This window comes from Puntigrus tetrazona, chromosome 14, assembly GCF_018831695.1.
Source record: "Puntigrus tetrazona isolate hp1 chromosome 14, ASM1883169v1, whole genome shotgun sequence".
Lineage (NCBI taxonomy): Eukaryota > Metazoa > Chordata > Actinopteri > Cypriniformes > Cyprinidae > Puntigrus > Puntigrus tetrazona.
The window spans coordinates 23,746,320-23,773,289 of NC_056712.1; the positions used below are offsets into that span (position 1 = coordinate 23,746,320).

At 40.5% G+C, this 26,970-nt stretch overlaps 1 protein-coding gene across 2 annotated transcripts; it reads right to left on the reverse strand.

Annotated features, from left to right (window-relative positions):
- Positions 1-4,570: 4,570 nt before the first annotated feature.
- pcdh18b (protocadherin 18b) lies at positions 4,571-10,304 on the reverse strand. 2 transcript variants are annotated; one of them, XM_043258108.1, is made up of 4 exons: positions 7,555-10,304; positions 7,152-7,240; positions 6,684-6,844; positions 4,571-5,934 (listed from the first exon to the last, which is right to left on the reverse strand). In XM_043258108.1, the coding sequence occupies exons 1-4, from the start codon at positions 10,045-10,047 to the stop codon at positions 5,192-5,194; spliced, it is 3,486 nt and encodes a 1,161-aa protein (XP_043114043.1). In that variant the 5' UTR covers positions 10,048-10,304; the 3' UTR covers positions 4,571-5,191. The 2 variants fall into 2 exon arrangements, with proteins under 2 accessions (XP_043114043.1, XP_043114044.1); XM_043258109.1 differs by having other exon boundaries at positions 7,152-7,207; positions 7,555-10,303.
- Positions 10,305-26,970: the final 16,666 nt, after the last annotated feature.

The window sequence follows — 26,970 nt, forward strand, 5'->3', positions numbered from 1 at the left end:
GGAATAGATTTTATTTTGTGACTGAATTTATTTAAAAAAAAAATATTGCAAAGCACTGTTACAATTTAAAATAATGATTACATTTTAAATAAGGATTAATTGATGAGTAGACGGTTCAAAAGAACAGTATCTATTGGAAAAATAACAATGAAACAAGTTTTTGATGAATTTAATGCATTCTGGCAGAATAAAAATAAATAAATAAAAAATCCATTCAGCACATAGTATGAATGCTCATATCTATATGATATTCCCATATATCTGAAGTTTGTTTACACCGTTTGGATACGTGTCTTTTTAGACTGTGCAGCACTAGCTTGTCTCTCATTAGGCTGAATAACTTTCTAGAATATCACCTGTCATCCTCTTCGACATCAAAGATTAACAGCTGTCTGCCTACAGGCCATATCTCAATTGAATATAACGTCAATCTTACTGAGAGCGAGAGACATAAACCATACCTTTTAATATCAACAGAATTGCTTTTTTATTAATATAAGCATATTACATCAATAATGCCTTTCATGGAATGGCCGCATTGATTTCGTTCTTCAGCTTGCAGGGATCCCATAGATCTCCGTGTGGTTGGTCTGCAGGGCAGCTTTATATATTTTAATGAACTGATAAGTAACCCAGCCAATGGTAATGACTGACTGGATGTGCATATTAATGGAATGTCTGGCATGGGAAAGTGAGGGCATCTGTAGAAATAATGCCATCTAGTGGTGAAAATGAGGCCCAGTGATATTAGACATGCACAACACACACGCACACACCTACTTCCGTCAAACATACTGGTGTCAGCATATATGCCAGCGTTTAATGGCACATGCATTATGGACGACGAACAATAATGTTTGTCTCATGAGGTCTCAGGTCGTACAGCTGTGAGCTCAATTAAATGCCGATACATACATACATTATGTGTGTTACTGCTTTCTAAGCACATAATTATATGGAAAAGATTTTCATCATGGAGGGAAGGCTAGGATTCGCCACAAGGTCATAGTGCCCAACATTTTGGCCTCTCACATTGGCATGCACTATATGCTCTCAGGGAAAAAATAAATATGCGCAAATTGTATCTTCGGAGACACAACAGCTTGCCATTAGAGTATAGAGTTCTTAAAATAACACCTATTTAGCTAATCTACTTCTAAAAGGTGCATATTAGTACCTTAATATGTATGTTTAAGGCTGTGAACCTTTAAAAGATTTTTGAGTGTACCTGATATTAATCACTACTATTATTAAATATAACTAGCTGTAATTTGTCAAAAGTTTCAATGAAACCTCTAATGTCCAGTGATAGTGTGCAGAAACCCACAATGATAGCTCTGATAGTAGTTCTCTCCATTCTCATTAAATTAATGATCCTAAACATACTTTAATGTTCCAGAACAGAGGTCGGAAATGAGTATGTAACTAAACCTTTTTTCAATTTGTTTATCGTAAAAGATCTTTGAACACACATGACCCCAGAAGATGGAACGGAAGACGCCGCAACCTTTCTGACTCAAGAGCTCTACATTAATATGCACACTTATTAGACAAGAATTAATGAGCCAATTTAAAATGCCAAGTCTGCTCTTGTTCATTTGACGGAGAATAAAAATGGCTGCATTTAGAAATAAATGGATGCTTTAATGGATAAGGACATTTTTAGTTCTTAAAGTAGTTATTGGCACCCAGTTTGTTTACGGCAAACACTTAATCTGAGGTTATTTAAATATTGCATTCTGACATTTCCAAACTTTTTACGTCGAAATACGTTCAGTATATAAACAAGTTAACGTGACAGATGGATCTTTTCTTTTCTGGAATTTTCTTTCTTCGGTGGAACATAAAAGAAGATATTTTGGTAACACTTTACAATAAGGTGTCTTTTGTTAACATTAATGCATTGACTGACATGAACAAACAATGAAGAATGCGTTTACTACAGTCTTTATTCATCTTTGTTCATTGAAATTAACATTAACTAATATTATAAAGTTTTTTTAACTGCTTTTGTCCATTTATTAAACGTCACAAGGATCCAAAACAAAACATGACGTTCACTGCATGGGTAAAAAACATTTCAAAAAAATAACTCTTTAGTGTTCCCCAGAAGAAAGAAAGTCCGTCGGGACAGGCTGTCGTGTTAGGGTGGCACATGTAGACCTTAAAAGAGACAAATCAGTCGCTGGCACTTCCAGACCATTAAACAGACCAGCTCATGCCATTCTTGTAATTCGTCATGCTTTACCGAAAAGCTGGCTGGCTACCAAAAGTGTCATTTATACAGACAAACCGCACAAAAGCACACATGTACACTCGCACAGACACATACGGCGGCTCTCTGGCCAACAGCTGCACTGAAGAGCCACAGATGTTTTGGTGTTTTCATAATGCATCATGGGAGAAAGCATTTGGTCATGAAATATGTTCCACCTGAGAGATACGAAAGAGATAGCAAAAATAGAGGAGAGAAATCTAAAGAACATCTTTCTGTAATTTTGTACTTTTCAGGAAGCAAATAAGATGAAAACCTATTTCGGTCTCTAAAAGACTCACAATCACCCACAGTTATTGCGGCTCCTAGATCACACGCATATACACAAAGTGATAATGATAAGAGACTGTTGGCAGACTTATCCTCAGGACTTGAAGTGATGGAAGGAGGAGACAGGTGTATTTTTAGCGGTAGAGACATGAGAGATGAAGAGAAAGACATGAATCTACACTCTCAACTTCACCGCAAGCTAATCAGAAAGTCACCTCGGTAATTATGTCAATTTACCAACCTGCTTGGTGACAAGAGCTCTCGTGAGTGACACGACTTTGTGTGCGACGTGTGTTGTAGCTTGGCACGTTTACCCAGACGCAAAAAAGGCACGGGCAAAAAAAAATAAAATAAAATAGAGCGAAAGGAGAAGCGGAATGAATTATTCATTTAAAGCAATAAAAGTTTACTGTAGAATTGAATTACAATGCACAAAAGATTGCGAAATTAGGCAGATTAGGTCCGCTCGGTGTCCTAAGGGCTACAGCACGCTGTTTTCTCATATAAGTAAAGAAGTTACAGGATTATGCATGTGTGTAAGAGAGAATAAAATTAGCGAGAGTCTGAGAGAGGAGGAGATGGAAGGTAGCATTTTTTTATTTTTTTATTTATTTATTTTTTGTAAGCTGAAAGTCAAGGCCAATTTCTATGTGTCAGAATGAGCTTTCAGAGAAGTTGTTATTTTCTTCCTTCAACTGTTCAGATAGGAGGGGCGAGAGATTCTCATTTTCTTTGAGTTTGGAAATTCTTAGCTTACAAAATAACACCTCGCATACAGGCATTTCCGTCTTTAAATGTCATCGCAATGCATTTAGTTTTGCATAATTTCAACACACTTGTTACGTTGCTGGAAAAGTAAACCTTGGTATTGAGACACTGAATGAAAAAGGTCATGGTAAATTACAACTCCGCACTGTTTATCAGCTATTTACTGAGTAATTTTAACGCAAAAAAGATTTTACAAGTTTAAAATGTTGTGAAATGTGTGTTGTATGAATACATGCTCAGAAAGGGAGAATGGAGATACAAAATACGGCTTCTGAATTCGCTGTTAGAAAGGAGCTGCTTAACTTTCAGAAAAATAATGAGTGTTATATTATTTCCATTCTTTCATTTGCATCTGTTTTAGCCCTGTTGCTCAAATTTGCATGACGTTTACATCGTTTAAGAGCCTGATTTAGGTTTTTTTGCAAGTTTCTTTTACAGTAAATAAATAACCAAATGAAATATACAGAAATAATAATAAAGGCTATCGTAGCATATTAACAGAATTGCAAGTTTAACCCAAATCAATGTGACACTCAATCAATAATTACTGACCAAATGTTGCCCTATAGTTAATAAAAGCCACGCTATTTTGGGGTTAAAAGTTTAATTGAGCTATGACAACAACTTTTTAAAAATAAAAATCATGCAAACTGTACTGCATTCGTGGAATATATCAAGAACAGATAGAGAGAGACAGATTAGGTCTTGGGTGGCTGTTGTTTAGCTACCTCGCCTCTAGGGGGCGCTAGTTAGAACAATGATTTTTATTTTTTTTTTTTTTTATTAATTTATTTTTTGACAGCAATCCCATTATGTGATATATGCTTCTTAGTGCTTACCTATCGTGCATCGTAACTTTCCTACTATCTTAAATTGAGGACAAAACAATCTCGTTTGCTTTTTTCTACCTCACTTTTCTCTCTTTGCAATATTCTCACCGGTTGTATTCTTTCAAGCATTAATGAAGTATTCTCTTTTAGTCGGTAGGGGGCGCTCATAACGAGTGCAGCGTAGACGAGAGAGACTAAAAATGGCTATTTTTCCCCGCAAGGCTGCTCTCCAGATCCGTCTGTGAAGAGGAGGAACACAACTGCACACTCCCTTTTTACTGGATATTTCAGGAACATTCAAACTAAATGGAGTAGCACATTCTGTAATTTACTGGAAGATCATTTTTTATGCCCACAAACTACTTTAAAACGAGAATATGTCACTATAACCAGTGAAACTTCAAAGCAAAGAGTCGAACCAGATGTGTACGTGTGACATATCTGCATTTCTCTTTATTTTGTCATTTGTTTAATGTAAAACAGAAGTTGACACAAAGAATACACCTTTTATAAATACCACTCCCTCCCCAAAAACATGCTTTCGGTACCTTTCCCACCCCACCAAATAACACATACTCAATAATATTCATGTACTTATATTATGCTCATATATAACAATACCACTGAAAAGAGAAAGAAAAGAAAACCTTTTTCATAAATAAGAATATTTACACCCAGGCATGTTGATTTTGATTATTTTCCCAACATGCACATATAAAAATAAACATCTGATAGCTTTATGTACATTTTTAACTTAGGTATATACACATATATAAATATAAAGACTACAAATTGTATTTTTAAAATACAAAGATAAATACACTCACATTGTGTACACTGTGGCCAAAAACCAGAAAATACAAACATCATTTGGATAATTAGCATTCACAAAACACATTACATCCAGAAATGCAACTTTAACGACAATTGCAGGTCTCTGTTTTCCTGTTTTTGTTTTCGTATCCTATCTCCCTCCTCCTCCTCACTCTCATATAAAAATGTTTGACTTTATTGTACAGAGCAGGAGGAAGAGTTTACGCTTTAGTCTTTAGCTTTGCCTGACGTCTTGAAGGAGTTTGTTGATTTCTGCAACCAGCTCGCTGGCGTCCATAATTTCACTGCGACTGTCGCAGCGTTTGCCGTGCAGGTGGCCGAGCACAGACTCTAACTCATCTTCCTCGTGATTCTCAGGGATCTCCTCCATCGCGGGCAGCCATTTTGAGGAGGAAGCTGATGCTGCCATGGCAGCTGGCAGAGGGGCGGGGAGCGGAGCCACCAGGGCTGTCATGTGACTAGCGGGGGCGTGGCCATGTCCGGGATTTTGGAAATGCGTATTAGCGGCCCAAACTGCCACGTTCTGCTGGTAAGTGGCAGGGCTTGGTTTACCAGGTAAGTGGCCCTTCCTTCTCTCCAACGAACCCACCCCTGCGGCGCAGGCTGTTACCTTTTCGGTTTCATTAGTCTCGTTGTAATTATCCAGCGAGGAGGGGAGGAGCCTCTGGAACACACTGTTCATTTCAGACAGCAGAGAAGTCGTTCCGCACAGGTCTTCCGCATCACCTGCCTCCTCCTCTCCCTCCTCGCTTTCCTTCCCGAATGTGGAGAAACTCTTTTTCCTCAGAGTTGACTCGCCAGATTGTGGCGCTTCAGGGGTTGCTTTCTGTTGAGGGTCTTCTCCAGGGATGTAGAGGTTGCTGCGGTAGTCAGAGGAGGCTGGGGAAGGCAAAGGGGGCATCCAGCATTGGTCAGAGTGGCCGAGGACACGACACTCTTCGGTGCACAGCTTCATCGCTATGGTGAAAACAAAAGCATCGATGGAAGAGTTTAGTTAATGATTGGTGTTTCTGGAAGAGCACGCAAAACTGCACACACCCTTAACTAGTCAAATACATCAATTGGAAGCCAAATGACTAAACAAAATCTTTCCAGCTCCAGCCGACCCAGCTTTGTTTTCTAGAGACTATGCAAAACAAATCAAATATGCCAACTTATAGTGCTCATTGAACATGTTCTGCATTACTCATTCATGTTCTAGGGGCTGATTATAGCGCCATTAATTTTGAAAGGCCATTTATAATACATCTTAGAGTTAATAAATGCTCAATCTGGTGCATTTGCAAAACAGGCCCTCATTTAGCCCACTCTCTCTCATGCAGAGAATGAATGATTAAACATGCTGATTTACAGAAATCAATGGCCCATCCCAGCTCACAACCCAATTCTTGTTCTAGTCACAGTAATGATTGTGTTATAGATCAACTATGCATATTTTTTCCATCAGAATTCATGTTTTTCTCCAATAAATGAAACGATCAGAGTACTGGCGCTATTTAGGTGTTTCTTTTTGAAGAGATAGATTGTAAATGTGTCTAAATGTTAAAGTCAAAGATATAGTCCTTGTATTGTGTATCTTTTATATATTTGTGTGTGTTATATACTATATATATGATGCTGTCTAATGAGCAATTAACTTTTTAGCAGATATGCCAAAATATTACGAAATCAAGGACTCTTCTTCACTATCTCACTCTCTTGCTTACTTGGATGCAGACGGTGATGTCCATCAGGAGTGAAGAGCTCACTGAAGGCTTCTCCAAGCAGAGGAGACTCCCTCCCCATCTCACAGTCACTGTCTCCTGCCTCACTGTCACCTCTTCCACTGTCCTTTAGGCTGAACTTATCCATTTCATTCAAAGCATACCTAGAAACAAAGAACATACAGTTAGCTATAACAATAACTTTGACTTTTTGACTTAGATTTTTTTTTTTGCTTTTATTTAACTGGCTATAAGAAAAATAAGGAATGAGCCTCTTAAGAAGGTTGAAGTATATGCATAAGCGGCTTTATTCAAAGGGCAGTTGACTTGCTACCATGATGAGGCTGTCATGTATAGTCAGCATCTATTACTTAAGTACTGCAGGGTGTCCAGACTCTCACGGACTGGAACTTTAAACCCCCTGTAGGATGGTCTATAAAGGTGGCAACAAGCTGAAGTGTGATTGGTTACCTGTAGCTCCTGGTGTATTTGTTGCCACGGAAACTGGGTCTGGGTTGGTACTGGCCCTGATGAAGTATGGACAGAAGCTGTGAGACTTGCTATAGCCAAAAAGAAAAGAAACAGGGCGGGGGACAAATAAAGAAAGAAAAAATGGAAATAAAAAATGAATAATGGCAGACCAGACAGCAAGCCAACACAAATACAGACAAACCATGGTGGTGATGGGGAGGGGGGGGTGAATGAGGGAATGATATGGATGGATACTTATGTATGATGAAACAATCTATGGATATACAAATAAACATGCTATAAATAAAACAAACATGTTGAATATTACAACAAGTTTTGGCGGAATTAAATAGTCAAGATTGAACAGTTCATATTGAATTTGCATTGAAATCATTTCTTTTACCTCGACAGGTGGTGTGGCATGAGCAAGTTCTAGGGCGAAGTTCTCTGGCACGTGATTGGAGGAGATGGTGACCAGGCTGTTGAGTGATTGGCGGCTGTGGTGACTCTGGCGGCTCTCTGGAGCAGGTGAGGCCGAAGGGGAGCGAGGATGGGCCCTTACAGGCAGGGTCCCATTAACCGTGGGGACCAGTGTAATATCGCCCTTGTGGATCTGTCGGGCAGGTTTTTTGGGATGGTTTTGGTAGGTAGACTCAGCCACTCTGCAGTTATAGGAATGTCTTGGGTCCTTCTGCTCTCTCGAGCACCTGGTTGCGAACATCACCATAACAATGAGAAGCACGCCACAGATGGCACCAAGGGAGATGATGATGATCATAGACACATCTAGAGTCGATTGGTTGTTCATGTCTGAAGGGTTCAGGGAGTAGCTTTCTGGATAGTCCCGCAGGCTAATGTGCAGAACGGCCCTCGCTGAAAGACGAATTGATGCCCCTCTGTCTTGCACCAGGATTGCGAGATCAAATCCCTCACGACCTGAGGCCTCCACACTTCCATTGGTTCTTAACTCACATCTGCGTGGTTCAATGACAAAGAGTCCCTCGTCATTACCACCAACGATGGAGCAAGTCAGCTCGCTGTTGGCCCCTGCATCACGATCTGTCGCCTTGATGATTGTCACCAGATGACCAGGCTCTGCGTGCCGCCATAGTGGCACCTCAGCTGTGTGGTTGATTAGTTGTGGAGCAACAATGATAGGTGGGTTGTCATTTTCATCTAGCACAGTGAGCAAAACGGTGGTGTTGCTGCTCAGAGAAGCAGGGCCTGCACCATCCCGCGCCTGCACGGTGAATGAAAGTCGGCCTACCTCTTCCCGATCAAAGCTTCGGAGAGCATACACAGCACCATTAGATGGGTCAATGGTCACATAGGTTGAAATAGAGCTACCTTGAACCTGGCTCTCGACAACTGAGTAGGTCACCTGACCATTAGAGCCCAAATCTGGGTCTGTGGCCACCACTGACGTCAAGTATGCCCCGGGTGAATTGTTCTCAGACTTGAAGATTTCATATCGGCTCTTTTCGAAGCGTGGAGGGTTGTCGTTTTCATCTTGCACCTGCACCGTGAAGTGTTTGATCGTGGATAAGCTTGGTGAGCCACGGTCTTCAGCGATTACCGTCAGGCTGTATTCAGAGCGTTTCTCACGGTCCAGAGACACATTAGTAAGGATCATGTAGTTGTTCTCGTAGGTCTTCTGCAAGCGAAAATGCCCGTGGCCATGGAGACGGCACACGACCTCACCATTTAGACCTGAGTCGCTGTCATCGACGCGCACTAATGCGATGAAGGTATCGACAGGGGAGGCCTCTGAGATGTAGGCCACTTCCTCTTTGCCCTGAGTCATAAGGTTGATGTTGATTTTTGGCTTGTTGTCGTTGACGTCAACCACTTTGATGATTATTTTACAGTGGCCTGGAATGGAGTTGGGACCCATATCCTGAGCTTGCACATCTATTTCGTACGAAGAAGTGGTTTCATAGTCAACTTTCTTAATCAGAGTGATGTGGCCATTATCTGGGTTAATTTTAAAGGTCTCTAAAATTTTGGGTGGCACGTGGCTGCTGAAAGAGTACACTATTTTGCCATTATTGCCTTCATCCGGGTCTGTGGCGTTCAGGTCCACCAGTAGCGTCCCCAGTGGTGAATTTTCCAGGAGGTTGACAACGTAAGCCTGCTCGTCAAATGCCGGGCTATTATCGTTGGAATCAGATATGCTGATTTTGAGAAGAGTTGAGCCAGATTTCGGCGACACGCCAGAGTCTGACGCTGTGAGCTGTAGTTGGTAGCTGGACTGTGTTTCCCTGTCAAGTTCCCTCATCACAACGAGGTCCGCGTACTTTGCGCCATCCGTACGCGTCCTGATATCGATTTTGAAAAAGTTATTCCGAGTGAGCGAGTAGGTGTGTAGAGCGTTTTCCCCGACATCCGGGTCCAACGCACTATCCAAAGGGAAGCGTGTGCCCACAGATGCGCTCTCTGATATCTCTATGGGGATGATGGCGCGCGAGAACTGCGGAGCGTTGTCGTTGATGTCCAACACTTCCACTTGAATGTGAAACAACTGGAGGTATTCCGTGGGTAGCGTGATCACGTCGAACTCGATGGTGCAGTTTAAATTTTTCTCGCAGAGCTTCTCGCGGTCGATTTTGGTGGCGATGCTGATCTCTCCGTCCTCCTCGCGCACGGAGAGTAGTGGGGTGCTGCCTCTCTGCATCGCGCGGAAGCGCGGAGACACCGAGCTCGGGAGTTTGGATAAGATAGCGGCTACATCCTCTTTCAGTCTGGCGATCACCGTGCCAACTCTCTGCTCTTCCAAAACTTTGTATTTTAAAGTCTTCCCCGAAACGTTGTGCGCAACGGCCGCCAGAAGTATAAGTTTCAGAAGCGTCTTGCAAAACAGTACATTCCTGTCGCTGGAGTGTTTAGTTGTTCCCATCTTTGAAGCCGTGCTGAAAGTACTTATTCCACGCAGAGAGCAAACTGGCTGGTGGATTGTTCGATGTAAATTAAAGCATGATAAATCCTCAGATATTGTGCATAGATTTCAAGCAAAATGCATATGAAGTCGAGGAACCCGCACTTTCCCTCTGTGTGCGTTTTAGCTCCTCGGAGAAAGCATCAGGACGCGGTAATGCTGCTGCACACATCCACTTTCCTCTTCGTCTGACTGTGTGTGAGTTGGTGCGCGGGTGTGTGGGAGGCGCAGCTCCTTGTGTGTGTGTGTGTGTGTGTGTGTGCTCTGTCTGTGACTCTGAGAACACTGACTGGCCCCTTGCAGCCCACCTCAGACTGTGGCCCCCACCCTCTCCAAACTCCAGCCACCCCTCCTCGCCCCACGGCTGTACGTCCCTGAAAAGAAAAGAAAAGGCAGGATGAAGGAAAGAAAGAGCAGTGATTGAGGTGGAGCTGGCAAGCAGATCTCGCCATGAGGAGGACAGAGTTTCAGAAGTGTGCCATAACAATAGAAAAAAAGACACGTTTATTCAAGGCCAACTTTTTTCATGTCACCCCGGCACGCTTTAGGTTACTTGCCACTGTAGAAATGTTTTCATCGCTATAAAATATTTGTTAACTATCAATTTAACAGTGTACGTGGATTCTACTTTACTTGTTTCGTTTTTAGAATTTCAGTGTAGTTTACTTTGACATTTAACTTTAATTAAATAATGTGGTCGATGACTTCAAGCTGTCCGTTTGCTACCACTTTTACTTTACTTAAAAAGTCAGAAAAGAAACTTTTTATAATGCCTTTACGTATTACGCAATCTAAAATCGTCATGATTTAATACTATTAAATAAAAACTTTCAGATGCAATATAGTGCGCCGCTATACAACCTATAGTTGAAACTATACTTTTCTTTATATGCAGCGAACTTTATTATTAAAAGTCTAAACCACAACTAGAGTTTAGAGGACGAAGGGTAACTGGAGGATATCAGAGAACGCATCAGCGCGCTATTGTGTCTAGCTGGAGGAGTCTGCGCGCGTGGCGAATCGCGCGCTGTGAAAAGGATTCCCCCAACCTCCCTTAACCCGCAGTCAATGTGATTTCTCACAGAGGTCACACTCACCCCCACGGTGCACAATGCCACTTTACGACTCACCACCTCTGATTTTGCCGCATTAGCATCATTATGCGCGTTCACCCACAAACAAAAAGCAAACACGAGCTTCTGGAAGTTTCACGGCCATCTGGTTTGAACGTCCAGAAAACGCAAACCAGTAATTACACCAGGCAGTCCTGCGAGAAACACATTTTGGCGATACACAGCAGGAATTTACGCTGTCTGGAATCCCTGTCTATTTATTATTAAATAAACACATTGGAAAGTTTATCCATAAGGCGCCTGATCCTTTTCCGCGTCCTGCATTTTATACCCAAGTTTAGACATAGAATTTCAACGCACGTGAAAGTAGTTTTTACGCGTTTAAACCTACGATTTCCAGTGGAATCCTATTTTTTTATACTTCTGATGAACAGAAAGCGTGCTGTATGGAGATGCACCGTGAGACTGCATTGAAATTCGGTCCTTTGACCTGTGGCTGTCCATCTGTCGTGGGCCAGCTGAAGTCTGAAGCTGCGCTCTTCGAACCTGCCCGAAACAGCAGTGACCCTGACTGCATCGCATCAATCACTGATTATTGTAAGCATAAGTAATATTTTTAGTTAGTGTTTTAATTACGTCGTCAAGAATATGTCACCACACAGCATTTGTCATTTAATGGTTGCTCCCAGAGAGCCAAAGCGCGGATGACAGCGTTCTTCTAATCTAAACCGTAGGCGTCTGTCACACTCATAAATAAAGTTACGTGTTTTACTTATGCAAGTTACTGTTTCTTATCCAGCGAGCAAACTTTTAGTGTGAAAGCCTTCCTCGAAACGTAATGTAATTATTGCTTGCTAATCACATTTCATGCTCAAAGAAGTTCAAGTCGGTGCGTTTTAAACAAGTGGGTGGTTTTATTCGCACGCCATATAAGGGAAAGACGCAGCATGTGCCCAAGCAGATGCGCATGAGAAACTTGTGATGGTAATTACTTATACCATTTACATACTAAAATTATATGCATGGTATAGGCTAGCTAGCTCTGAATGTTTTCTGTGCCGTCTCATATGAGAGCCAAACTACACGGTCGTATTTTAAACTATTGATCGGGTCTTTGTCTTCGCGTTTTTATTTTAAAACGCCGTCACGCGTTATTGTGTTTGCAAAGTGACCAAACAGTTGACTGTAATCAAGTAAATAGTTTTACAGCAGCAGCCCAATTAAGCGTACACGGCCTACAATAAGAGCGGGTGTTGAAATCTGGCGGCGTCATATGTTCTCATCAGATGGCTTTTTTTGTGGACAGGAGGATTTGAGCTGCATTTCCAAGCTGTGGTCGTAAAGTCACCCCGGGCTGGAGGATGGGGAGGAGGCGTGGGGGAATTAACTTTGTCATTGAAATGAAAAAGGATCACGCACACAATAGAGCATGGCAGGTGGGACGTCGCGATTCGCAGAAGGGCCGTGGAAACCGGCGGGGAAGCGGAGCGCGGAGGGAGGAGGGGAATCACGGCGGAATGCTCCGGCGCCGCGGGTCGAGAGGGCACCGTGGGTGTTTGTAAAGGCACGCGAGCATCTGCCGCCTGTGTGGCAACTCCTCTCCCCTCCTCCTTATTTCTCATACCGTTCTTTCTTTGCTCCGCGAATCGTCACTGCCGTATTTTACTTTCCTCTGTCCGCTGCCTTTCACTCGGCTCGTGGCAGGTCACAAGCGTTCGGCGCGCGCCCGTCATGAAACCTTTATTAACGCGTGTCTCGCGTTTCGGGGGTTGAGTCCAAAGAAGAGTCGGGGATTTATGCAATGGAGCACGCATTCTCGGGACATTAGGTGCGCACACGTGCGTTTGTTTAGAAATAGTTTGCTGATCTCGATCGTGCACTTTCTGTTTACTTGAGCAAGATTTATTTCTTCCACATGAGTCATGGAGAGAAATCTGCCCTCCCACAATCTCCATGCTCTCTCTAAAAAGATTCCAATTCGAACGCACCAAGGGAAAAAACGCACAGATATCTTAAAGAATGTTTCAGCTGTTTCTCTCCATACAGTGAAAGCCAGTGGGGTTCAAAACAACACCGAACCCCGCTGATTTTCATTCAGTGGGCATAAAACAGAACGTTTTTCAGAACGTCCTCATGCTACACAGAATAAATCAGCATTCCTGAGAGTTTGAAATCTTTCGCTCTCCTTTATGTGCCGTTTCTGGGCATCACTTTAGAAAAGTGTGCCGTTGGCATCTCGTGGTAAGGAAATCCTGATTGGATGGGTTTATCGGCTCATTAGAGATATGCCAGCCCTAATCTGCCCTTATCATTGACAAGCTTGACGCCAAACATCAAATAGTGCTCTCTATGTGTGACTTTTAAAGAGTGCAGTAAGTTCACTTCAGTTTCACCTCTCTCATTGTGATTGTTTCTTCTCTGCAGTGTGTATTAAATGTACTGAGCAGGCAGCGTGCCAAAAATCATGCAAAGCATCTCAGTGTTCCACAGCAGAAGGAAAGTCACATAGGCTTGGAACATCGTGAGGGCGAGTAATTGATGAGAGATCTTTCGGTTTTGGGTGAACGCTCTTAAATATCTCTGAATTAATGTAATCAAAGAAAGAACTGGTCCAGCGTTGGCGACTGACCAAAAGACACAGATCCAGCATTTAGAGAAGCAGCTGTTTGATATTCAGTCTAACTCGGCTCGCTTTCACGAGCCACAAAAACGTGAATGTTCTGTTCTCTGATTTTTGTCCTGAAAAGACAAAGCAAGTGTGTGTGTCTGCACAACAGAGTGTGTGCAAGAGGCAGATTCCCGTCCGTCTGGCAGCTGCTACTTTGTCACCTGATCACTTGTTTTTGTAGCCGAACGATACCTTGCTCCAGTCTGCATGCCGCTAACCTGCGCCTATCTGATGTCACGTTCGGAAAATGCTCTTCTGTTTTTATTTTGGAGTTCACAACACACAGACACCGCTCCTCTGTTTTTGATCATCATAGCTTGAACTGATTATCTGATTTCAAGAAGAAACGATTCACTCTTTTGCTCCTTCAGTTGATCAGAGAGCTGCTTATTGACAAATGGAACCTCCTCGCTCCGTGTTTGTGTTCAACGCGAAGGAATAACTTGTCTTTTTAGTTCAAAGGCTGTTTCTGAGAACGACTTCACAAAACATGACAGTGCCGGAGATGGGGGGAGAAACAACCTATTGTTCGTTTTTCTCGACACACTTCTTTTCTCCGAGCGCACAAAGGCACGCACATTTCTGGGGGCATCAGTGACTGCGGCGCATGTGGGGGCTCAAAGGTGACATATTTCAGAAAGGGGTTCATTTTGTATGCAATAGATTTAAATCCTCCCTCTTTCCCTCTGTTGCGGCTTCGCTTAGTCTGCTTGGCTTGGCAGATGTGTGGGGGTCTTTTTTGGGGAGCCTGGGACGGCAGCGCGCCACGTGTTCACAATGTCAGCCTGATTTCCGTGGAAACTCTTATGAGCGAAGGATCGCCTTACACAAAGAAACAGAACCACTTTCTCTCTCCGCTACTTTCCCACTCTCTTTTTCGTGCTCTCCGATTTCTTCCTCACACTCCCTTTATGTTATTTTTGGATTTTTTAGCAGTTTAAGACTCTCGCCTGCAGATTTGCACCCCCAGATTGCACTTTGTATCGAATGAATGTCTTCGGCGATGCGGGTTTGAATGTGATTTACAAGACAAAGAAAATATTGTTCCACATGCACTTAATGGGTTGGATGTGTCTTTAGAAAACTAGCAACGGATGAGAAACATATACATTAACGAACTAAGAAATAAACAGGAATATTCTTAAATAACACCTTGCGAATTATAAAAACTCTCGCTTTATAGCCTGCGATGGTTTCCTACATAGAAGTCCTTTATTACAAAAAGCAGGGAGTGACAGAACCCCCTCTGAGTTAAGCCAAGTAACTCTATCTCTCCTCCTAATGGGTTCAATTAAAAGTCCAGACACACACATGCACACCTATAAAAACAGGGAGTGTGTTTATCTTTCTGGTTCCAATGGAAGGTAAAGAGGATAATTTTATAGCTAGAGGAAGTGATCGTCTCCCCATTCCGTCTAATCCAAACACTTTTTGGCTGTGGGTCAGCTTAAGAGCGCATATGTGCCGACCTCAGCTCTCTTTCCTCGTCTGTCTGTCCATTCATAACATTCACGCATTATTCCATCTATCTGTCCAGGCGTTCTGTGGATTTAGAAGGAAATCAGTGTCTGTTGCTTTAAGGCTTGAAAATCCAGGAAAGTATGTGTCATTGAATACCATATAGATCCTGCTGTCGCTAGAGTATTTTTTAAGGCTGCTCTTAAGCTGTATAAGACCAAAACGTTTTCCGATTCTTTTTTTGCTCATACAAATCTATTGACATTAAAAAAAAAAAGTTTTATTGTTATAAAAACAACATGTGCTTTGTTTTTGTTGTTGTTTCACTGTTTCAGTGCACATTACATTCTCAAAATTCCACTATTTTTGAAAATAGACAATAAATAAACAGTTGCGTTTTACCATTTTCGAGTCCATTCAGGCAGTCTTCTGTCTAGCAGAGCACTTTTAGCTGCAGCCATTTTAATGAAATTATTAAATCTGATAAGACCATTAGCATCTTGCTCAAAAAACCAAACAACAAAGAGTTTCAATATTTTTCCTATTTAAAACTTGACTCTTCTTCTGATGGAAAATGAAAAGTTGTGATTTTCTAGGCTGATGTAACTAGAATCTATACTCCGGCAAAATATTTAAAGGCAGCAAAGTTCTTTGATTATTACCCCGGAATGAGAGCAACTAAATCTAAACTCTTTGGCCATTTTTTGACGAGATTCTAATTTTTCTGTCCTTTCTGTTTTCTTATCGTATTGGAATTTGGATCTTCTCAATCCATTTAGCGCTAGTCAGTGTTAGCAAGGTAGCTAATTGTTTGGCTAATGGGCAATTAGCTTGAATCGGTGTGTGGGTTTGATAATTAAGAACAGCTCCAGAAAGGAAGCTAATGATCTCCAGTTTCTGTAGTTTCAAGGCTTTGTTGACAGTTGACTCAAACCCAAACAACCCCCGAGACTCATCACTGTAACTAAAGAAGTGGGGGGAAACACAGGAGAATAGAGAAAGAAGCCAAGTCTCTTTATTTGAATAGCTTAAGAAGTGAACAGTGGCACTAATAAGTGGGCCGTGTGGGTTCTGGCTATCAGTCATTAAGTGAGGTCGTTAATTCTGCACGCCAGGTTTAAGATGGATGATGAGATGGATGGGGCTGGGATGGCATTGTTTAAGCACTAAATTTGTTAAGAGGCTAAATGGCTTTAAGGCATTCATTCATTCTGTCCCTGGTCAGCACAGAGACGCTCTCAATACAGTGTGACTCAAGGCCACCAATGACCGGCCTAGGGAATGTAGTCACATAGTTTTCCCACTCTGAGAGGTTTTTTTCTTTTTGAAGCGAGACACACAACTAAGTGGCCTTATTTGTAACTTCGCTGGAAACGTTCCATCAGCTTCACATCTGAGTGCCAAATTAACCGACTCGCATTCTCTGTGCTCTTGTACATTTCATGTCGTGTTCCCCAACCCTCCCCAGATCTTTTTTTTTAAAAGAAAACAAGAGGCACACTTTAGTTTGTTCTTTGTTGCAGAGGGGCCGTCGCATATAGCAAACCCCCTACCCCGAATCGCACACACGGTCCCTTATGCCAGCCAGTGATTTAACGCTTATCCAGCGAGCTCCCCCCACAGAGGGCATGCCATGAGAGAGGCCCTCTGTGGGGGGATGGAGCGGTGGACTGGAGTGCTGACACTCGTGGCTGTTCACATGCTGATGGTTCTTTGTTAGGGGACCAAGCAGGAGGTCTCCTTCAGGACCCCCTCCCAATCTGACACACTTAGTAACTTTTGTATTGGCCCGGGCGCTTTGTCAGACTTCTCATGACCTTTGACTTCCCACTCAGCCTCCAATCAGACACCCTGAAAGTAAAGGGACAGCAGGCTGAATGTGTGCGGAACAAAAGCTGCTGAATCACTTTATCGCGCGCGCACACAGCTCTGACACGAGATTTTTCATCATCGTGGTCGTTGTTTCTTTTGTCAAGCTAGGGCAAACTTCTAGTCATTAACTTGAAGGATTTAGAAAGATCTTGTTATCCTTTGTTGTTTTCCTCAGCATGCGTAATGGAGGAAACGAGAGTACAGTTTAATTTGAATGACAACAACTGCTAGATCTCGTTTCTTTGCTGCTTTTGGGGTTGAATGTTCATCGCTAATGAGCTTGTACGTTTTTGAAAATAGCGAGTTAGAGAGTTGCACGTCTTTTGTTTGTCAAATGGGTGATTGTAATTAGCAGTCTCACTGCTGAAACATCATCTTTGAAAATCAATATATTTCTTCCCCCATCATTAGTCATGTTACTCAAATAGGGTTTTTTTTTCAATAATTAATGAGTGTATCATTTTAGCAGTATGAATTCTTAGAGGTTGAATTGTTATAGTGGAAGTACAAGGACAAAAGCTATGAGAAGATGACATTTTGTTGGGAAAATGCGTAATCTGCCTATGTGTATCTGTTTCGGTTTTAATGCGCCTTATTGGCATGACTAAAAATTGTGCATTTGTATTGCGGAGTTGAGCGATAGACAAAGAAAATAGTGCAAAGCCAAAAATAGTGTAGCATAATGTTCTTTGTCTCTCGCTCTCTATCTCAAAGGCAAGCTTTATTGGAAAAGCTGTGAAAATGTACAAAATTGCTATAGCATTCAAAGTACTTAGAGCTATTGCACATGAAGCATGATAAATGAGATATAACAGAAAATAAAATCGGAATATTTCCAGTTATTGCTCAGCAAAATCACAGAGTGTTGATTAAAGGAGATGAAAGGAATTCTGAAAGAGGAACGAAAAAAAAAAAAAAAAAGAGTGGCTCGGTTTTCACTTTTGCTTCCTTGCCTTGAAAACAAGCCGATCAATGGAGCCCTTGTGGCCTACAGAAGTGCAATGATGTATCAGTTTGTCTGGAATTAAACGCTTTTTCTAGATTCTCTATTTTCAAAGCGCAGTAATGATGTGAGAGGGAGCAGTGGGAAGCTCTTTGTAACATCCCTTGAGGATGAAGAGATAGAAGATTACGGTAGTGTGGGCTAGATAGAATCAACTTTCATAAACCCATAGCGCAGACTCGGACAGAGGGCACGCAGTGGGCTAATTAATAGTGTTGCTATTATTATGAGTTTTGAACTTGTGACTTGTGAACTTTGTGCTATGGTCATCAATGATGTAATATATTTCGCAGGATTTTTTTTTAAACTGAAGTCAATGAATCATTCATTCAACCGATTCATTAAAAATGCTAATTAATTCAGGAACAAAACAATGACTGTCCTTATGAGTGAGTCACTGAACCATTCATTTAACCAATTCATAAAAAATGCAGATTTTTTTTGGGAAGGTAAAACTATTTAATGCTCAGCTGATTTGTTTAAATACGATCATTCATTTAGAAATGAAACAGTTTAACTTTCAGTAACCATAAACGGCAATAATGTATTTTAAAATTTAAGTTACTCAATGGATTGTTTCTCCGAAAATAAACATTCCATCAGAATTTATTTATTTTCATGTCATTCCAAACATTATAAAATATTTTTTTTTTTTGGAACACAAAAGAAGATTCGATTCTTTAATGCAATGAAAGGAAATAGGCTCAATGTTTTGGATCCTTTTAGACAAAAAAAACTTCTTTTGTGTTTCTCAGAATAAAGTCATATACAGGTTTGAAATCTAGGTTAGTATATGATTTAGGATAGCAGTGATGTATAATGCAGGAATAATGATCTGAATGGAGTTGCATCATTTCAATTGTGTGAATATCTAAAAGCTTGTTTTTCATTTTATCTCTTTCTGCCTCTCTCTCCTTCTCTAGGGTACAGCATAGTAAGTATCCTGTCAGTCTGGCACTCCGCAAGTTCAGAAAAGCCCAATCCCTTCACACATTCATGCACGCACACCCCTCCTGTTCCAAACGGTGATAAATCAATTCCAGAACGCCCTCCTTGTCTCCAGCTCACTCAATCACTCACTCAGACACACAATCGCACACAGACACACACACTGCACAAAGTAAACTCTACCAATCTCTCTCTGTCTCCCTCTTCTTGTCTCTTGTGGCCCTTGCAATGCACCAAGTCCCATGGTTGCCATATGGTGGAGAACTGAGAGAGGGTTGCACAGTTCCAGATTTCTGTGCCTAACAAAGTAGGTCTATGAATATATATGTATACACACACCCACAGGCTCACACAAACCGGCCAGCAAATGCACAGCAATCTGGATCAATGTGGTCTCAGTAGTGTTGTTTTAAAGTTTATTATATTTGCTTGTGCTGAATTTGTCGTTAAGTCCTAGTATCAGATCGTTTGTGGTGTGCATGTTGCAATTTGTCCTATTAAGGGCTGGGAGTCAATGGTAACTAAAACTGCTTGGTTACCGAAGTCCAGAATATTTTCTTTTGTGTTCTGCAGAAGAACAAAGTCATAGATATTTGGAATGACACGATTAGTATTTATTTATTTTGCTAACTATAACTTCAAGGAATACTCATTTACATTTATAGTGCCTAACTGTAAACCTGTAGTGCCTGACTTTTTTTCAAGTTGTATTAAACTTAAATTATTCGAACGTTTCAACATTCCCTGCACTCAATACGTCATCAAAAAAAGTGTTGTTTTTTTGTTGTTTTTGTGACAGGATCTGCATCGTTTGCAGTTATTGGAGTACGCACACATATGTCTGTGTCTGAATGTGAGCACACGTGCTTATGTGTTAACAGGGTCTCCACAGGATATTAAAGGCCCTTGAATCATCTGTCCAGCTGGCGGACCCACTGGTATACACACTTTCACACACACACACACAATTGCAGTTCACAGAAGGCACTCTGGCTCGCAGCCTACAAGCTGTTTAGGGGGAGGCATAATTACAACTCTCCACTCTCCTCCATTCCAGTCTCAGGGCATCCATAGTGAGTTCTCTCTGAACACATATAAAGAACACCCAGAGAATCTGCTGTCTGAACTCTCAGCTGGAAACTGCAAACCCAAATGTCTTCAGACGGCATCTTTTCAGCGTTTTTTTTCTGTCCCTCTCACTCTCTCCAGTGGTTTACATCGCTCAGCCATTCTTCGTTTTTCTTTCTCGTTCACATCTGGTTGCGTAGTGGGGTACTGATGTGTTAGAGGGGGATTTTTCATAGCAAGTGTTTGAAGACGAACATTGTCTGGAAGCTGTATCTCATCTCCCGTTATTCCCCACCCCCTTTTCCTTAAATCACGAGTGGACCATTCCACTCTACTCTAAACAAACCAAAGTTCTCCTCCATCTGATGGAGAACAATGAATTCTTTCACTCTTTTTTTCCCCTGTGCTTCCTTCTCAACACTTGATTCGTTCCTATAAACATTTATTTCTACCCAGGTGTGTTTTAAAGGAAGAGCAAATGAGAAAATAATTGATGTTGCAGAAGTAATACATTTTTCTAAAGTAACACAGTCTGACAGCCATGGGAGGGAGGCAGCGGCTCTTTTGTCTCTTTTGAGCTCATTGTGTTCTCCATGAGATACCAAAGTGTGGCATGAATGCGAAGGGGGATGATGGCAATATATATGCAAAATATCATGTGAGAGGAGGCCTCAGTGTTGCTGTGATCGGCTGATTATCCTGTCAATGCAACAGTTTTCTTATTTGAATCCATTTTTAATAGTCTTAATTTAGTATGGTCTTAGATTATGTGTTCCATAAAAAACGTAAGAAGGAACTGGAGCATGAATTCAGGATTATGAAAACCCAAATCCAGAGATGTACCAGCGATGTCTACAGTGTTTATTGAGGAATAATAGAAACCACTCTTTCATTAAATTCCCGTTCCAGTACTCACTTTTTGTTCTGCATTCCTTTCTGTATGTGTTTCTCCCCTTTTTGCTTTTGCTGATGTGGCTGCTGTGACTGCTGTAATGAAACAAAGCTGCGTATTTGTCTTTTATCACAGTAAAAGAAAGAAGAGCTGGTGAATGTTTTTTAAAGAGGTCTGTTAGTAATTAAGAGAGTGATGACACCACACTCAGGGCTGAGTTATTGGTGATAACTAAACGGGGTGAAAAAGCTCAAACTTTATAATGTCTATAAACCAAAACAGACAGGGGACACTTTTATTTTGATGGGGCACCAGTGGCTGTTCTGGCTCACTTGGCGACCCAGGACAGATAATAAAAATCAAATATGCTCTTTAGTAGTTCTCTATGTGATATATTTACCCACTAATGTGTAATACAGTTCAGATGCATGTAAAGTATTTTGTTTTTTTTTTGTTTTTTCAGCCAGAGGTGTCAATGAGAAGAATCTGGAGCATGAAGAGTTAATTTTGTGTTAGAGAAGCTGAATATGCAGGTTTAAAAAATCAACAGAAACTATGTGCGAAACAGACAGCTCAACCAAGTCTGATTATATAACAAATAATTAAAAGAAGACATAATATGCCCCTTTTTACAAAAAGTCTCTGGTGTCCCCAGAACGTGCCTGTGAAGTTTCAGCTCAAAATACCCCACAGATCATTTATTATATCATTTTGAAAATAACTACGAGTGAAGCAGAAGCCCTCTGATTTTGGTGCCTGTTTCTTTAAAGGGCAAATGAGTTTTGTTCCCCGCCCCCTTTTTCAGAATAGAGCTCCGCCATTACAGCTTGCTACCTGCTTAAAACACCTGTTTTGGTTGTGATGATCATGTTTATCTTGCTGAAATCATTTTAAACCATTCTAAACTTCTGATACGTCAGAAACAAAAAGACAGAAATCAGCTGTCACCGCATGTGAGTACACACACACACACACACACACACACACACACACACACACACAAACAAACAAACATCTACGTTTAAAACACACAAGTTACAAAGACAATGAGTTATGTTTGTGAAGGAAAATGACTGGGAAAGAAATCATGTTGCAAGTGTGACAGCAGCAATATATAGTAAATTAATTGTAAAAAAAATGGTTTTCTTTCTTTCTTTCTTTCTTTCCTTCTTTCTTTCTTTCTTTCTTTCCTTCTTTCTTTCTTTCCTTCTTTCCTTCTTTCTTTCTTTCTTTCCTTCTTTCCTTCTTTCTTTCTTTCCTTCTTTCTTTCCTTCTTTCCTTCTTTCTTTCTTTCTTTCTTTCTTCCTTTCCTTCTTTCTTTCCTTCTTTCTTTCTTTCTTTCTTTCTTTCTTTCTTTCCTTCTTTCCGTCTTTCTTTCTTTCTTTCCTTCTTTCTTTCTCTCTTTCCTTCTTTCTTTCTTTCTTTCCTTATTTCTTTCTTTCTTTCTTTCTCTCTTTCTCTCTGTCTTTCTTTCTTTCTCTCTCTGTCTCTCTCTCTCTGTCTTTCTTTCCTTCTTTCTTTCTTTCTTTCTTTCTTTCTCTCTCTGTCTCTCTCTCTCTGTCTCTCTCTCTCTGTCTTTCTTTCCTTCTTTCTTTCTTTCTTTCCTTCTTTCTTTCTTTTTTCTTTCTTTCTTTCTTTCTTTCTTTCTTTCCTTCTCTCCTTCTTCTTTCTTTCTTCTTCTTTCTTTCCTTCTTTCTTTTTCTTTCTTTCTTTCTTTCTTTCTTTCTTTCTTTCCTTCTTTCCTTCTTTCTTTCCTTCTTTCTTTCCTTCTTTCTTTCCTTCTTTTTCTTTCTTTCCTTCTTTATTTCTTTCTTTCTTTCTTTCTTTCTTTCTTTCCTTCTTTCTTTCTTTCTTTCCTTCTTTCTTTCTTTCCTTCTTTCTTTCTCTCTTTCCTTCTTTCTTTCTTTCTTTCTTTCTTTCTTTCTTCTTTCCTTATTTCTTTCTTTCTTTCTTTCCTTCTTTCTCTCTTTCTTTCTTTCCTTTCTTTCTTTCCTTCTTCCTTTTTCTTCTTTCTTTCCTTTCTTTCTTTCTTTCTTTCTTTCCTTCTTTCTTTCCTTCTTTCCTTCTTTCTTTCCTTCTTTCTTTCTTTCTTTCTTTCCTTCTTTCTTTCTTTCTTTCCTTATTTCTTTCTTTCTCTCTTTCTGTCTTTCTTTCTTTCTCTCTCTGTCTCTCTCTCTCTGTCTTTCTTTCTTTCTTTCTCTCTCTGTCTCTCTCTCTCTGTCTTTCTTTTTCTTTCTTTCTTTCTTTTTCTCTCTGTCTCTCTCTCTCTGTCTTTCTTTCTTTCTCTCTCTGTCTCTCTCTCTCTCTCTGTCTTTCTTTCTTTCTTTCTTTCTTTCTTTCTTTCTTTCTTTCTTTCCCTCCCAATGGCTTGTGTCAGGGGCCCACAAGGTTATTGTGGTTTTTCTGCTGAACTCAACAAAAAAGCCTTTACCTTCTGCAGGCCAGTGTGTACGTGCGGTCAGGGGCTTGTGTGTCTACTATGAAAGATAGAGAGAAAGAAATAGCAAACAAAAGTAATTGATGGCACATCTGTGGACGTTGAATGGTGATACCATTCGTACCCTTCTGGGAGATGTAGCTCTGACAACCAGCTACCAACCACTACATTCCTGTTTTTCCAGAGAGGCCATCGCTTGCTCTTAGAGCACCCATGAGCATATGTCCAAACAAAGCCAGCTGTTGTGCTTTAGTGCAGTTATATTTTTGCACTGACATGGTACCACTGCTTATCTTCTTTAAATAACGTTTGCAAGGCTTTTAGGACAATTTTTGTGGTCTCATTGCAGCACTTGGTTTCTGTTTTGGTTGAGAAACGGAATGCAATCCCCAGGCCTCGATAAAATTTGATTAGTTCCACTTGAGGACAAGTAGTTAATGAAGTTTGGGTTGAATCTAATATAAGCATGACTATTTAGCGTTGTAAAGTCATAACATAAGACGTGAATTGGCATCAAAAATAGCTCGATGGAAAATTCTTTGTCTTTGTTGCTAGAAACTTTACTAAATGGAATGAATCAAGGAATACAAACAGTTTTTTTACACATCTAGTAAAACTGCGCTAGGAGGGCACAGTAAAAATTAACTGGCGATGAGAAAAATGCAAAGCATGTGAGAGGTGAACCATTTGTAGAAGGCATGCATGTACTCCCTTCATTTTTTTTTCTGTCCTCCCCACTGTCAGTGGCAAGATAGGTCAGGCATCCCAAGCACATGATGTTTGGAGGGAGAGGGAGGGACTGGGTTTGGGAGCACTTTGGGAGATCACAGGATCTGTGGGGTGACTGAAGGATAGCAAATCACTGATCTGATAGGGGAGGGGAGTTGAGGAAGCATTTATCGTCAGTCTGAATCTTACTGATTTGTGTTTCTAGTCCACCGGAGGCCGTTGGCTGCATTTAGTGATTAATGTGGTTGTCACATGACTAAAATTTAAAAAAAGTTGGTATGAGAGGTAGAGTTATGAATAAAGGCCCATTCATACCCAGCATGTGTATTTATTACAAATGGTCATTGTGGAAAAAAATGATTTCCATAGAATAACAAAGAGTATTTGTTTTCTTTCAGTGAGTTTAATGCATACACATAAAGCTCACTAATGCAGTTACAACATGAACAAACATTAAGTCATCAGAATTTGTAGTTCAATCTTCTTTTATTTCTCTAATGCGCACAAAAAATTGCTCATCATCCTGCCCATGGGAAATGAACTTTATAAAAACCAGCTTTAATTGAATTACGCAGCAACTTTCCACAGCACTTAATGGAGTTAATCTTAGATAATTACCAAAGATATTTTTGCTGTTAGCATTCAATGATTAAATTGGGTTAAATCGGTTTCATTTTATTGTCTTTGGAGTTACTGCAGTAATTTTGTTATTGTAAGACAGTTTTTAAATGATCATTTTAGAATATATTATTCTTTAACCCTGGCATTAGAGACATGTTAATTCTATTTTGCGGTTGTTTGTGTGTGGTTCAAGTATGCTCTACGTTAAGGCGACAAACTGTCTCCACAAAGATGACAATATCCAAAATCCTTGTCCTCGTGGAGACGTATTTGGGTCCCCGTGAAGAAAATGGATTAAATTATACGATTTTTATTTATTTGTTTGCTTTTTTAATAGTAAAAAGTTTGATGTTTATTTAGGGGTAGGGTTAAGGGAATAGAAAATAGAGTTTGTGCAATTTATCATTGCTATGGATGAACTAGTATTACAGTCTGCCTTAGTTGGCAAATAACCCTTTAATTAGTGTAACAGCATGCTCATACCAAACTGTATTAAAAATCAATTTTGTGTGTGCGCTTCAGGTGAGGAGTAGCAGTTGCTTCCTAGCATCCCGCATTCCCACATAGATCAATTATGAGGCTCCATTTCAGTTCATTTGTTTTCTTCAATTAGATACTCATTAAGGCATCTACAGCAAGGCAGTTTTTTTCTTCTCTCTTTTTTTTACAGACAGAATAAGGGACATGTTGAGGGGAGTCAAAAGATCAGTTGCAAGTAACATCAGTTTCTGTTCTTACTGCTGATAGCAAAGTGTGTGTGTGTGTGTGTGTGTGTGTGTGTGTGTGTGTGTGTGTGTGTGTGGAACACTCTGTACCATGGCAGACGAGTGGTCAGGAAATGTCATTTTTACCAGTAGTGGCTATTATAACATGCCATCTAAAAATACACCCTCTCCACCATTGCCTTTGCCTGTCTGAGCAGAAACACATCTGCTGTTCCTCTGCAACAGCAATAATGTGAGTATGTTTCCTCATCACACGAATATTAAATTGCATGCAAAAGACATGGCGAGAGGAATTTAATGCCGTTAGATCTGTTACAGTGGAATTGTTTTGACTGGGAATGCTCTCTCTTTGTACGTGTTGTGTGCAGAGGCATTAGACTTTTTTTTTTTTTTTTTGTAACATAACTTGACTTACAACCACAGCATTAACCTTCTAACCACAATCTAAACATGCACTAAGTTCTTGATTGAAGTCAGATACTTTTGAAGGAGTTTGTGACCAAATAGATTAAAACATTCTTTACAAAGGTTACAATAAAAAGTTATTTTATTATCTTTAAGTCTTTAAATATGAAAATCCATCATACAGATAGGAATATTTTTAGAACTATGGTCATTTAAACATTAATCGTAAATCATTTTAACATTAATTTTGTGAGTCTTTTTTTCCCTCAAAAATGTGGTTACCAAGGAGACAATATATTTTTATACTGGCATTTCTGACAGTGAAATTATGTGTTTAAGTTACTTAAAATTATTGATACTAGCCATTTCAATAAATCGTCAGCATTTAATAAAAAAAATACTTTCAGCACAAAGTGAACGATGATTTGAGATATGGTGGAACTGACATTCGTGACAAAAAAGCACAATGGTCATTGCTTCACTCTCATTTCCATTATAGAATGGCATACAGCATTTGCGATGTGGAAACGATGCCGTGATGAAAATGTTACGTAACAGGGGAAAAAACGCTTTCCTGAAGGTCCACAGGGCCAAAAGTAATCAGAAGAAGCACCCGCATATGTGTGTGTGTGTATATGCACGTGTTTGTGGAGTCTGTGCTTAAAAGTTCCAGTTCTGTCAATGAGTCATTTCTGTCTCTTTCCTCCTCTCTCCCTGTCTCTCTTTTGCTGTGCAGAACGAAATGAGAGAAAAAGACTGAGAAAACCTGCTGCTGTCAAATGTACCTGTGCTCTCCCGTGAGTGGAGTCTTGCAGTGTGTCACTGTGTGTCTCTCACTTTTCCCAACAACATCTCAACGGGTTTTATGAAGCTATGTTCAAAGAGTGTCACACTGCAGGACATCTGCAAGACACGTGAAATGGAGAAACAGAGCAGGGAGAAAGAACGAGGCTCAAGACAACAAAAACGAGAGAAATGGGAATGA